The sequence below is a fragment of the Kogia breviceps genome, chromosome 2, assembly GCF_026419965.1.
Source record: "Kogia breviceps isolate mKogBre1 chromosome 2, mKogBre1 haplotype 1, whole genome shotgun sequence".
NCBI classification, from domain to species: domain Eukaryota; kingdom Metazoa; phylum Chordata; class Mammalia; order Artiodactyla; family Physeteridae; genus Kogia; species Kogia breviceps.
Window position 1 is genome coordinate 221,032 of NC_081311.1, and position 13,472 is coordinate 234,503.

A 13,472-nucleotide genomic window follows, 5' to 3' on the forward strand; every position below is an offset into this window, starting at 1 on the left:
GCCTGCCACATGGAGTCCCGGCCTCTGTACCTCCTGCGCCTCCCTCCACAGGCTAGCCTCCAGCTGCACCACCTCCCCGGGACGGTCCCGGAAAGACGCGCAAGCTCTGCCGTGGCAGCCGTGAGACTGGCCATTGCCACCCTCACCTGAGGCTTCTGTCCTTTCCTCAGCTGTGAGATGGGGGCCGTGCAGCCCATTCCCTGGGGCTCAGAGGATGCAGCGAGGGAAGATGGGAGAAGCTGAGCACAGCACCCAGGCCCCCGAGACGCTCCCCACATTTATCCCAGAGCCACCCAGGGCACCCTCACACGCTCACCCCAGCGCCGCCCAGGGCACCCACTCCTCTGCACCCTTCAGGCCTCACTGTTCACCTCCTCCAGAAAGCCCTGGGCCCTTGGGTCAGAACAGGGCACCCCCTCCCCAGCGCACTCCTGTCTCACACTCGCTGACCCTCGCCCAGACCGTAGGGCAGCCAGTGCCTGAACAACGGGGAGGTCCACTGGCTCTGCTGCCACCAGCAACGAGAATTCAGGGACCCGTGAACACACCCAGGGTCCAGGGTGGCCGGGGTAGGCGGGCCACATGCTGGGGGCACAGGACCCTGCAGTGACCGGAGCCCGGGGCATGACGAGGACAGAGCAACCCATGCTGCAGCTCCGAGGCATAAGGACGACTCTGGACAAAGGCCGCTTTTACACACTTTATGTTCTTCCAACCGCAGCAGCAGCAGCATCCCGCATCTCCCTGCTCCAGGAAGACTTCGCGCTCAGCTCAAGCTCAGCCCTGGCGGGACTCCAGCGACTTGGGAAAGGAGGGAGCTGATCCGAGTGACATTAACATCCTAAATCCCAAGCCCGACTGAACCTTGTCCATCAACGGAAAGGGTGGGGCCAGCCTCTCGGGGACCGGGAACCCCGGGAGCAGAGCTGAGCTCAGAGCCGGGCTCAGGCCGCTGTGCCTGCGAATCCCACAGAGCGATGAGCCGGTCAGCCTCCCTCCAGCCGGACAGCAGAGCCCCGTGCGTGGTGGAGTAAAACGTCCGGTGTGTGGCTTCCCCTGCAAACAGGACCTGGAGCTGCAAAGAAGGGTGGGCTTAGGGTGGGTGCCGGGGGTCGGCCACAAGCCTCACACACTCCTTCCCAAACACAGCGAAAAACCAAAAAGATGGAAATCGACAGGAAGAAGATAAGAAAATTCAAGGGCCAACTCAGAAGCCCACCATCCAACCAGAAATCCAGGAAAAGAAAAACATGATGAGATAATTCAAGAGCATCCCAGACAAGTGAATATGTGCCAGAGGGCAGCACCGCTGGGCTCGCGGGGCTTCTTGCTCGTTCAAGCTTCCTCAGAGATCTGAAAACCAGGTGACACAGGGAAGAAAGGCATCAGAACGGCCTCAGGCTTCCAGCAGCAACACTGGAGAACGTCTTCAAAACCCTAAGGTATGTGGCTCTCCAACTAGCATTTACACCCAACGTGGGGCTTTTACACGGCGGTAAATCCTTGGACACCCCTCCCATAGGAGGTGCGGTCTGTGTCCGGCCCCTTGAATCTGGGCGGGCTCCTGACCACTTTGTCCAGCAGGTGTGGCAGGAGTGGTGCTTCCTGACTTCCCAGCTCCGTCACTGGAGCGATGCAGCTGCCCCTCCCCGGAAGGCCTGTGCTGGAGCCCCAGGCAGCCACAGGGCAGCGTAACAGCCACCACTCTGTGAGGAAGCCCAAGCCGCACGGGGAGGCCTGGCCCAGGTGCTCCAGCCAGCGCCCCAGCCATGCTCAGGGTAGACGTGAGAGAAGCAGCCTCAGATGACCCCAGCCCCAGCCGAGTCACCCCAAGCCGGTCATCTTCCCAGCTGAGACACCAGACGTTGTGGGGCAGAAACAACCGTCCCACGGTGCCCACCTACAGAATCCATAGGCCCAGAGAAGTGGTTGTTTCCACCGCTGGAAGAGAAACTAAGGCACCCTCACCAGCTCAGGTGTGGAGAGTGCCCACGGCAAACAGGATGTGTGAACAGTGAACAGCGGTCTTAGCAAAATTACTGCATCACACTTTGGAGGGTGGGGAGAGGTCTGAGGGCTGGGTGGGCAGATGAGCGCAAGAAAGCTAAAACTTTATGTGCCATGGTCAGAATTCAATCAGTAATTCTTAAAACTGAAAAATCAAAGAGCACTTAGAGGGACTTCCCTGGCAGTCCAGCGGTTAAGACTCCACGCTTCCAGTGCAGGTGGGCGCAGGTTCGATCCCTGGTCGGGGAACTAAGATCCCACGTGCCTCGAGGCGCGGCCAAAAATAAAAAAGGCACTTAGAAAACTGAACACAGAATGTTGGATGATGTGGAGCAATTATTGTGAATTTTTAAGGGTGATAACAGTGCTGTGTCTTTGATCTTTTAGAGACGCACACTGAAATATCTGCAAATAAAATGACATCACCTGTGGGACATGCCTAGTAACAGGCATGGGTGAGGCCGGGGCAGTGAGACACCAGGAACAGACAGCTGTGAAGCTGGAGACAGGAACCCAAAGGTTCTGCCAACCTTTGTAACATTTAAAGTTTTACACAATTAGATGTTGTGTAAAAAGTGGTAGCACTGGCTTCCCTGGTGGCGCAGTGGTTGAGAGTCCGCCTGCCGATGCGGGGGACGCGGGTTCATGCCCCGATCCGGGAAGATCCCACATGCCGCGGAGCAGCTGGGCCCGTGAGCCATGGCCGCTGAGCCTGCGCGTCCGGAGCCTGTGCTCCGCAACGGGAGAGGCCGCAACAGTGAGAAGCCTGCGTACCGCAAAAAAAAAAAAAAAAAAAAAAAAAAAAAAGTGGTAGCACTATAATGGAAAAGAACCTGAGAAAAAATACGTGTGTGTGTGTGTGTGTGTATCTGACTTTGCTGTACACCTGAAACTAACACAACATTGTAAATCGACTATACTTCGATTTTATAAAATGGCTTTAAAAGACTGGTAGCATAATCCTGTTATTTAGAGATCAGAATCAGCCTGAAGAACCGTCTGGGAAGGGGCAACGACGTGCCCGCCACCAGAGTGCTGTATTTTGTTTTTATTTTATTTTGTTAGCTAGCACCATAGAATCCTCTGACGCTTTAAGCCACATGTATATATAATTCTGATAAAAATAACACATTTTAAAATTACTGTGAGCTTCAAAAAGAAAATGGACTCTGAGTCTCGGGGTCCCAGCCCCCCACCTGATCGCACCCAGCAGCCCTGGCCTTCGTGGGGCCTGTCCCGGGCCCTGGGCCTTCAGCGGGACCCCAGTGCCCTCGGCAGGCAGCTGCGTCCTACCTGGGCACCCCTGCCGTCCGCAGGGAGGGGCTGGGCCAGCAGATCCAGGTCGTCCCCGGAGCTTCCCACGGCCACGTAGCTGTAGGAGCCCCGGGTGTATGGTGCACTGTGCCAGCGGGACCTCAGCACACTCCTGGGCGCAGGGAGCCGGGGGTTCCCTAGACCAAGAGACACTCGCATTAACAAGGAGCCTCCGGGACTTCCCTGGTGGCACAGTGGTTAAGAATCCGCCTGCCAATGCAGGGGACACGGGTTCGAGCCCTGGTCCGGGAAGATCCCACATGCCGCGAGCAACTAAGCCCGTGCGCCACAACTACTGAGCCTGCACACTAGAGCCCGTGAGCCACAACTACTGAGCCCACGTGCCACAACTCCTGAGCCTGCGTACCACAACTACTGAAGCCCGCGTGCCACAACTACTGAAGCCCACGCGCCTAGAGCCCGTGCTCTGCATCAAGAGAAGCCACCGCAATGAGAAGCCCGCGCACCACAATGAAGAGTAGTCCCCGCTCGCCGCAACTAGAGAAAGCCCGCACAGCAACGAAGACCCAACGCAGCCAAAAGTAAATTAATTAATTAATTTAAAATAACAACAAGAAGGAGCCTCTCACCTGAAGGATTTAGCAGCTAAAAGTGAGAGACGCTCCCAGGAGAAAACCAAGGCCCACAGGGTGTTAGTAAGGGGCTCCCCTCAGGAGGCCCTGGAAGCAGAGCCCCCAACAGACTCCGCCGCCTTTCCCAAGCCTCAGCGTCTTGTCTATGAAGCCCTGATTAGGGACAACCGCGTTCATCTTGGCGGCAGATTTTAGAAAAGAGAAGTGGGAAGTGTCCCTCAGAGACAAGAACTCTTAGTGATGCACTAACGGGAAGGACAGTCCCCGGACACTCAGGGCTGAACCCCGTTCCTCTCTGGTGAGAGGTTTGGTTCCTGTCAGAGACAAGCCACCAGGGCAGGAGGCGGCATGGCCCTGCAGTCAGTACCTGTCACCCTGCGGAGCACCTGTGTCAGAGACAGGAGCACGTCCTCGTCCGACAGCGTCTCCATGAACTCAGACTCGAGCCCCGCAATGAAGCCGCAGAGCACCTGGCTGGCCCTGCTGGAGAGAAGCATCGCTGGACCCGCGACACCCAGACGGCCTCCACCCGGGCCAGTGGCTGCGCCAGTGTGGCCACGAGCTCCCTGGGCCCCTCGACACGGGGTCTGCAAGGTCAGAACTCTCGGAGCACTAAGACGGTTCCTTCTGTCTCCACCACTGAGCGCTGGTGGGGACGGCCACCCCCAGCACAGCCGGGGACTCAACAGAACCTATAAGCAGACCTGGTGGCTTCCCTGCCGCCCCCACACACTGGGAAATGCCCCACCGCTGCAGAGTCCCGTGAGGCAGCAAGCCACTAACTGTATCAAGTCCTGACCCTCGGGTGCATGTCTTTCTAATGCCCCATGTGACGGGCCAGAGGGGACGGGGCATACCATGCGGACCCTGACTCGGCTGCCCGGGGCATTCGGGCCTGGGTATCTGGCAGACACTTTCTCGTAAATAGCAAAGTGTGTCTCTTACAAGGAAAACAACTGCAAGTATTTATTGCACGTTCCAGGTCCCAAGAGATGCTGACAAGCTGCACACAGTGGGTCTCCATCTGTCCCCGCAAGGGGTGGGCCCAGGGTGTCTGTCTCACCACTTAAGATGCCCTTGGGATCCCTACCCATTCAAACTCTCCAGAAAAACCTCACAGAGAATCGACATAGCGCTGGACCCCAGGCAGAGCTCACACCAAGCTTCCTCGGAGAAACCTGGGAAGAGCACATACCCGAAGGAAGGCAGGACCCAAAAGCCAATAAGCTTCTTGAACCAGGCATCCTGCAACTTGGGCGCGGCGTCCTCCAGGGGCGACGTGTCCCTCCACACCACCTGGATGTGCTGGCAGTCTGGCTGCCAGAAAGGCTCCTCAAACTCCAGGAAGATTTTATTGTTGGTCCCAAAGCCTATTCTCCTGATCGCTTCCACCTTCTCGGTGGGCAGTGGCGGCTCAAAGAAGGTGTCCAGACGTTCTTTAAGAAAACCTGGAATTCATAAGTAGACTCGGTTTACACCACATCAATCGCTTAAACCAGAACTGCCAGCCATGGGAAGGCACCCTGACCCCGTCACAGCAGTCAGAGAAAGAGGCGCCTGGGACCCACGCAGGCTGGCCATCGGGAATCCTGGCCAGCACCTCAGTGGAGGGACACAACAGGCCCCATGAACACCTGGCCAGGCAGGAGCAGGTCGCAGCCCCAGACTCCTCTGTGGGGACAGTTCTCCCTCCTGAGCCTCTTCTGCATCTCAGTCCGCCCAGAGTTAGCCTGCAGCGGCAGCGAGACACACCGGCTTTACCCAGAAGCCACCTGGAAATTAAGCAGGTTCAGCCCAAAGTCAAACCGCGAGGACATGAAACATTCGCAGCTCAAGCCAACCTCGTGGGTCTGCAAGAAAAGGACAAACAACCCCACAGGAAACAAGGCACCAGCCGTGAGCATCCACAGAGGGGACCGTCCCTCCACGGCCGCCCTCTCGGTGCAGAGCTTCAACTCAGTAGTTCCTGCTACTGGAATTGATCCTACACATATGTGCCCATGAGTGTTTTTAAACACACATGTGTGTTTAAATTTGCATCAATATCAAGTAACGACACCTACATTCGAGAAAACACAGTGTGGCTGTAAAGAACAAACGGAACAGGTGTCTGGCCCCCTGTGAACAGCGACCACACAGCCGTAGCGATGCACCTACTGACTGCAGCAGCTTCAGTGACCCACGCACCACAATTGTGCATGAACGAGGCCGTCCATGTAAAAGAAAAAACACCATGATAGACCTGTCTGTGCTGATTCAGAAATGAAGGGGCGGCAGAACACTGTGCTAACATGTCTGGTATGACTCCATCGTGGGGAAAAGGAGCCGGGCGCTGAGGAAGCTTATCCATACCCAACTCTCGCGAGGGGACAGGCAGGACATGCGGCCACTGCCCTTGGGGTGGGGATGGGGGTGGGGGAGCTGGGGGGAGACTCTTGCCCTTCATCTTCCATCCACTCTGGCACCTGCTAGCTTTGTGACCTTGGGCAATTAAGTGACTTATCTCTGTTCGCATTTGTCAAATGGGGATGGGGCAGATGTGTCCCCAGCTGCCCCAGGAGTAAATGAGATGGGCCGGCACAGACTTGCTTTCAACCATCTCCACCTTTTGCCCACTTGCCCGCTCCCACTCCAAGACTTGCATCTAAAGCATCAGATCTGGAATTAAATAGGATTAGACGCACGACTCCTTCCTCGATTACCACTGGGACCTAAACTCCGGGACCTAAACTCGAGACCTGACTTTCACGCCCTCTCCACCGCTAAGTAAGCAGTTTGGTGAACCTCCCAACCTTTCCATAAATTACCTCCAAAAGGAGCAAGACACTTAGTGCCCTGCGTTTTCTTTTCCTGTGAAACTTTATTCCAAAGCACTCGACTGCTACAAAGCACAACCGGGTAACTCGATCCCAAACTCAGAATGAAAACGTGGGCTTAGCAGCCAACAAACGCCCCAGAGCCAATGAGCCTGAAGAAAGCCAGAGGCCAGGGGCCCCTGGGATGGGAACTGGAGGGGCTTTACCTAACGGCACGGTGACGATCACGTGATGCGCTGGGAAGCAGCCTCCATCCTCACATTCCACCAGCACCGGAAACGTCTCCCCAGGAGCAGAAGCTTCCTCGAAGGACCCGTTCCAGTGAATGGTCTTCACTGGCTTGTTAAAAACCATTACGTCCTTGGGCAAGGAGGCCATGATGCAGTCTGTGAGTCCTTGGTAGCCCCTGGGAGAGACAGAGGTGTCCCGTGGTTAGGACCAGGCCCTGGAAGTGAGTCTCTGAAACAAGCCCTCCAAGCTCACACCAGATCAAGGAGCTGCAAGGGGCTGTGGTCTTGGCCTGGGGGCCTGGCTCAGCCAGGGAGGAGAGCAGGAAGGGAGGGGGGCGCATGGGAGGATTAAATGAGCAAAGGGATGCAAAGCTCCCCAGGTAATCTGTGGAGAGCAGGTCCCTCCTCACCAAGCCCAGGGCTCTTGTGCTGGGCGTCTGCCCGGTCACAGTCCTGGAGAGTCTTGTGAGCGCCCCGTGGGGGAACAGCCACACCGACACAGAGGAGGGCCTGTCTGCCCACCTCTGAGGTCGAAGCCCCCGCACAGTGATTACAAGCAGGAGGTATCCTAAACGTGGGAGGAACAAAGCATTACAAGATGCATTTCCTTCCTTTTTTTTTTTTTTTTTGTGGTACACGGGCCTCTCACTGTTGTGGCCTCTCCCGTTGCGGAGCACAGGCTCCGGATGCGCAGGCCCAGCGGCCATGGCTCACGGGCCCAGCCATTCTGCGGCATGTGGGATCTTCCCGGACCGGGGCACGAACCCGCGTCCCCTGCATCAGCAGGCGGATTCTCAACCACTGCGCCACCAGGGAAGCCCTAATCACTTGTTTTTGAGAATAATTCTTTTCTTTTTCATAAGTGAGCAAAACTAGGGAAGTAAATGACCAATCTCCCTAAAACAAGGAAGACAAACAGCCCCGTCTCTCCCACCCATGCCCTGCCTGCCAAAGCTTGGCCTGAGGTACGGGTAGGGACCCCTGGGGTGCATGGCGGGTACCTGGGGTGCATGGGGGACCCCTGGGAGGCACGGAGGGGTCTGGGTACATGGAGGACTGTCTGGGTGGGTGGGGCACGCACATACCTAGGAAAGGTGCAGTCCAACCCTGGCAGCACAGTGTACTCCCCGAAAGGTGCGAGGGCCACCAGGTCCATGCTGTGGGTACCGCTCACACAGCACTCCACGTTGAACAAGTTGTTCAGGATGGCCAGCTTGAGCCTCTTGGTCTCCTCCTCCTCTGTCCAGCCAGCCATGTGCTGGCGGATCTCCTTCTTGAGGTACTCCCCGACGCTGGGGGCGGGGGTCTCAGCCGCGTGCAGGAACTCCCTGGTCCGGTCTGTGAGCCTGTAGAACAGTCTGGCCATCTCCGCCACCAGCTCAAGGCTCACACTTCCCCCGGAGCTGGCATAGGACACAGAGGGCAGGCCCACGTGACCCCCGGTCTCGATCAGCTGGTTCTCCTCCGACAATGCCTTCTCCCCCAGCAGCCCATACTTGGCAGCTAGCTGGAAGACGGGGTTGCCCTGCGAGGGCCCATGGATCCAGTGAGCGCCCACCTCCACCACACCACCTGGGAGGGAGCAGGAGAGGCCATCGTGAGGCTCCCTCCCCTGAGCCCTTCTTCTGTACACGGAGCCCTGCCCTTCCCAAATATGCTCTGAAAATCTGCCAGAGGCCCGCACGGTCCCTGAGGACCACAGACTCTCCCGGCAGGGCCCATCAGACCTAGTTTAAGGGGAACACCAGGAGGGGCGACCTGGAGGCTGGAGGCTGGAGGCGGAGATACCTGCGGGGCCAGAACCGGGGGCAACTGTGCAGAGCCACGGGTTCCCCACGCACGGCAGGGGCCGGCCCTGCTCACGCGGGGAGCTGAGTCTCGGGGACCAGTGAACTTCGGTTAATTAACTGAAGCAGTGCGAGGATTCACTCAAGGGGCCAGATAAGGGTTCCGGGGGCTTAACCCCGGACGCAGGCCGAGCCAGGAGACGGCAGAGCTCTGGCGGCACGGATTGGGCTCTGGGAAGGGGTTCCGGGAAGGAGTTCCGGGAGGGCTGTTACCGAAGCTGCGCTCCGAGCGGATGCGGCCGCCGGCGCGGGCCGTGGCCTCCAGAACCCGCAGGTGCGGGAAGGCCGGGTGGCAGCAGAGCCTCTGCGCCGCGCCCAGCCCCGCGATGCCGCCGCCCACCACCAGCACCCGCCGGCCGCGGCCCAGGGCCTCCGCCTGACGGCCACTCGACTGCATCGCGCCGTCCCGGGCAGTTCCCGCGCGTCCCCACCGCTCGGAGGCTCAGACAGCCGGGAAGAGACGAAGTTGGCCCGGGACGCGGGGCGGAGCCGGAATTTTAAGGGGGCGCGGGGCGGGGATGCGGGGCGGGGCAGGGGGCTCGGGGCGGGGTCGGAGGTGGATAGGGCCGCGGGGCGGGGCCAGAGGAGGAAGGGGGCCCAGGGCGGGGCGGAAGGCGGGACCGGAGGTGAAGCAAGTGGTGTGGGGCAAGGCCGTCGCCCGCCTTGGTCCCCCTTGGCTCCGCGCGCCCCTCTGGGTTGGGCCTGGGGCTGCCCCTGTGGGTCTGGCCCACGCCCTAGGATGGTGGCGGAGGGCCGCCGGGGAGGGCGAGGGCGAGTGCAGAAGGGTCCGTGAGTATCCCCCGGTGCCGGCCGGTGTGGGCAAGCGTCCCCACCGAGGGAGAATCGGGGCGGCCGGCTGGCCAGTCAGGTTGTGTCCCCTTCCTAAGGAGACGTGGGGACGGCGACCAGAAGGCGGAGGAGGCACCTCCTTCTAGCTTCAGACGCGGAGGCGAGCGCCGTCACCTCCCGACCCGGTGGAGCGCGTGGACGGTGGGTGCTGAGATGTCAGGGCGGGACGGGGAGAAAGCCTCCAGGCGACGATACTTTGTGTGTGTGTGTGTGTGTGTGTGTGTGTGTGTATACACAGTCACAAGTCTACAAACACAGGATGCAACACACATAAAGTACGAAGTTCAAGATAAACGGTAAATGGAGAAACAAGTCTCACGTCCCTCCCTCCCCTCCGGCCCCAGGAGAGGAAAACATATTCAAGCCTGCAGGCATTTCTGGATAATTCCTCTAGTTCCGGCAGGTCTCCCCTACTGCCTTGCAGGGATTAGAAAGCTCCTGCCTTCTGCTAAAAGGGTCCTCAGGCTTCCCTGTAAACCCAGTTAGGGCACATCATTCCTTCTCAGCCACACTTGGGTACCGCTGCTCCAAACCACGGCGCACCCGTGCCTCCGTGGGCTTCCGTGGCCACCTGTCCCCTGTGGGGTGAGGGTAGTCGGGGAGGGGAGTTAGCCCCTAGCTGGGCAGGTAGTCTTTCTGTTCGGGGTGCTCCTCCTTCTCCAGGAGGAGCCCTTCTCTCTCCCTGTGTTGCCCTCCTCAGCCATATATTCTTGTTCTTGGATTCACTTTCCTGTTTCGGTGAAGCTGAAAAGAGGTGTCTGGGAGATCATTTTTTAAAAAGATACTGCAAAGCTGAAAATGTCTTCATTTTGCTCTCATACTTGATTTGTAGTTTGCCTGGACATAGAATTCTAGGTCAGAATCCTCTTCCTTCAAACTCTGAAGGCATTGCTCCCTTTCTCCTCCCTCCTAGGAGTGTTGTGAAGAAATCCACAGCCATTCTAATTTCTAATCCTTTACAAGCGGTGGGGACATTTTCCTCCCTGGAAGTTTTTAAGATCTTCTCCTGAAGTTTCACCACGTGGTGCTTCCATGTGCCTCGGTTGTTACTTACTGCGTTGGGCACTCAAAGGGCCCTCAGTCTGGAAACTCCTGTCCTTCAATCCTGGCAAATGATGTCATTGATTATTTCACTAATCAATTGTTTCTACTGATGACTCATCCCTAAGCAAACTCTTGAGGGTTTACTCTTACCTCTTCCTAAAGCCCTTAATTTAGGCTGTCAGACTTTGAGCCTGGCCCTTGAATGATCACATGTGTTCTCTCCTGTTTCCCATCTTTACGTTTCTGCTCTCCTTTTGTTAGGTAGTTAGTCAGACATTCGCAGCAAGGAGGTGACAGTGGCGAGAAAGACAAGAAGAAGCAATCGAGTCACACCCAAGCATCTGGGGACTCTCCCCTGACCCCACCCAGAACAGTTGAAACTGTGGTCATATGGTGGGCAGCTTATCCTGTTAAAGGGGCACAGTAACACAAGGGAACTTCCCCGGGCTGCGCATGCCCAGACCAGGCAGGTGTATAACCTATAGTAAACCCAAACTCATTATACCATCATCATAATAAAATCTATATATGGTTTTGCCCCCACCCCCGTGGGCGTTTCTTAGCGACTGAAGGGTGAGAGCATATGCGCGGCAGTACACTTGTTCCATAGCTCGGGACTGTCGATCAAATAATGATCCCCTGTCACTGCCCCTGCCTCCCTGCAAAATGCTGCTTAAAAGCGCCCTGAAGCCTGTACGGAATGCTGCTTTCAATTCACAGAAACAGCCCACTCTCTCTCTCTCTGAGAGTGTACCTTTGCTTTGATAAACTTTGCTTTGGTCTTGCTTCACTTCGCTGAAACAGCCTGCTCTCTCTCTCTCTCTCTCTCTCTCTCTCTCTCTCTCTCTCTCCCTCCCCCCCTCTCCCTCTCTGAGAGTGTACCTATGCTTAAATAAACTTTGCTTTATGCTTATGCTTAAAGCGGTAGTTTGCTATTCTTTGCTTACTATCGCGGAACCAAGATTGCTGGTCCGGGTCTTCCGTTGACCTCCTCGGTTGGAGCTGTTTTGTTATAACGCCCGTCAACCCGGTGACACTTTCTGTGTGATTTCTTCCATTGAGGCTTTCGTTTCAGCTGTCACAGTGTTCATTTCCAGGAGCCCTTTCTTCTTGTACAAATGCTTCTTTTTAGAAAGGGGAGGGTCTCTTCTTGCTTCATCTTCCAGGGAGATTGTCCTCGCTGATCTGGAGACGTGAAGTGCTATGCTCCTCTCAGTCGCTGTGCTCTGGGTTCTTCCTGTTTCTTTCGGCTCTGTCTTCCAGGAGGAAGCCCTCTGAGATGTCAGGTTATGTTTGTCTCCTGGTGACGAGGAATGGTAGACCAGATGGCCGTTTGTGAGTGGGGCTCGTCAAATTTGAGCTTGATTCTGGGGAGGCTGTTATTTGGGGAACCTCCATCCATATCCCTAGGTCTTTCCTCTTGGGTTGGTCATGCTCCCTGAGAAGAGTCTTCCAGTGTCCTGCCTGGAGCATATAGTCCTGGCTGCCAGTATTTTGGGAGCCAAAGAGTGGACAGGAGTGGGGAGGGTCAGCTTACTGGATGCAGTAGACCCACCTCCAACTGTGCCTGTTGTCCCCTTCCTGGAATCCCTGTTTGCAGAGAATAGCCTCCCAGGATGGCGCCAGTCACCCAGTGCCACTTCCTGGAATGTGAAAAGGGATTTAGGAATCTAATTGCTTCTTAAGCAATAAGACAGTACCTATGCAAATAATCAAGCTGTGAAGACTCACCCCTGCGTAACAGGGACAGAATCCCAGCCCTCATGGAGCTCAGTGAGTGGAGACAGAAAATAGTCACATAAATATGGGATCGTCTCTCCAATGAAACGTGCGTGCAAGGGATGCCTGCCCTTTAAAAGAAAGCCGTGTGGAGAGGTGTCGCCATGGACCCGAAGCGGCCTCTGAAAACTCGCCCATTGCGCCCAGACTGCAGGCTCACCGGCTTCTGATCCTGAGCAGTTTCGGTGGCTCGTCTTACAGGCCGCCAAGCAGGTCAAGGCGCCCGCGGCATGACTGCTAGTAACGGCTCCCCGGGGGACGGCAGCGGCGCAGGGTGGCTTGCGTGCTGTTTGCTGCATGTTTGCTGCTTGCTGGGCCCGTGGCCCTGGGCTCTCCACTCCCCAGCCCCGCACCCCCCAACCCACGGAGCACCCCCTGCCCTTCCCCCGTCTCTGAGTGCCGCCTCCCCAAGCTCCTCCGCACCCCCGCACCCCTCCCCCATCCCGCCCCGCGCCCTTCACGCTGGTCGCGCCTCCCGCAGGGAAAGAGCCAGGAAGAAGCGCCCGACTCGCAGCTCAGCGGGGGAGGAGCTGCGGGAGCTGCCAGGGCGCCGTGCGTGCCCGTCCTGGGCGGGGGCTCAGCTCGTCCGGTTCCCGCAGGGCAGGAGAGGGGCGAAGCCTGGCAGGGAGCCCGAGAGTCGCGCCTTCGGCGATGGCAATGACCGCTGGACCCAGAGGCGGCGCGGGGTCAGCAGCGCCGACTCCTGGGTAAAGCGCTGGGCCTGGGACCAGCCATCACGCTGAGCCAGACACTGGCCTTCTCGCTCAGCCTGATATCCCGCGACTAATGAGGAAAAGCCAGGCGACCTGGCAATTCTAGTGAAACAGCCCATCTGCGTGCAGCCACCCTGACCCTGGTGTCCCTGTTTGCAGGGGGAAACTTTACCCCCCATTCTGCCTCCTGAAGCAACGTCCCCAGCTCAGTGTAGCTCCCTCCTGTGAGGTTCCCCCAAGGGTCAGCTAAACTGAAACCCAGCGGGGTCACTGGGCTGCT

General features: G+C 57.5%; 1 protein-coding gene across 6 annotated transcripts; it reads right to left on the reverse strand.

Moving 5' to 3' along the window:
* Positions 1-687: 687 nt before the first annotated feature.
* Positions 688-9,381, reverse strand: PAOX (polyamine oxidase). 6 transcript variants are annotated; one of them, XM_059051869.2, is made up of 7 exons: positions 9,021-9,381; positions 8,046-8,532; positions 6,937-7,136; positions 5,110-5,362; positions 4,282-4,397; positions 3,301-3,458; positions 688-1,075 (listed from the first exon to the last, which is right to left on the reverse strand). In XM_059051869.2, exons 1-7 carry the CDS (start codon positions 9,202-9,204, stop codon positions 842-844), a joined length of 1,632 nt encoding a protein of 543 aa, XP_058907852.2. In that variant the 5' UTR covers positions 9,205-9,381; the 3' UTR covers positions 688-841. The 6 variants fall into 6 exon arrangements, with proteins under 6 accessions (XP_058907852.2, XP_066879702.1, XP_066879715.1 ...); XM_067023601.1 differs by having other exon boundaries at positions 4,282-4,394; positions 9,021-9,286; XM_067023614.1 differs by having other exon boundaries at positions 688-2,773; positions 4,282-4,394; positions 9,021-9,286.
* Positions 9,382-13,472: the final 4,091 nt, after the last annotated feature.

What these genes read in the sequence shown, in the direction of transcription:
- PAOX (XM_059051869.2), bottom strand. Translation starts at nt 9,204, where the DNA reads ATGCAGTCGAGTGGCCGTCAGGCGGAGGCCCTGGGCCGCGGCCGGCGG. An exon ending in TTGGACTGCACCTTTCCTAG is followed by an intron (nt 7,137 to 8,045) that starts GTATGTGCGTGC and finishes TGTCTCTCCCAG; the next exon opens with GGGCTACCAAGGACTCACAG. An exon ending in CGGACGGCAGGGGTGCCCAG is followed by an intron (nt 1,076 to 3,300) that starts GTAGGACGCAGC and finishes CCTTCTTTGCAG; the next exon opens with CTCCAGGTCCTGTTTGCAGG.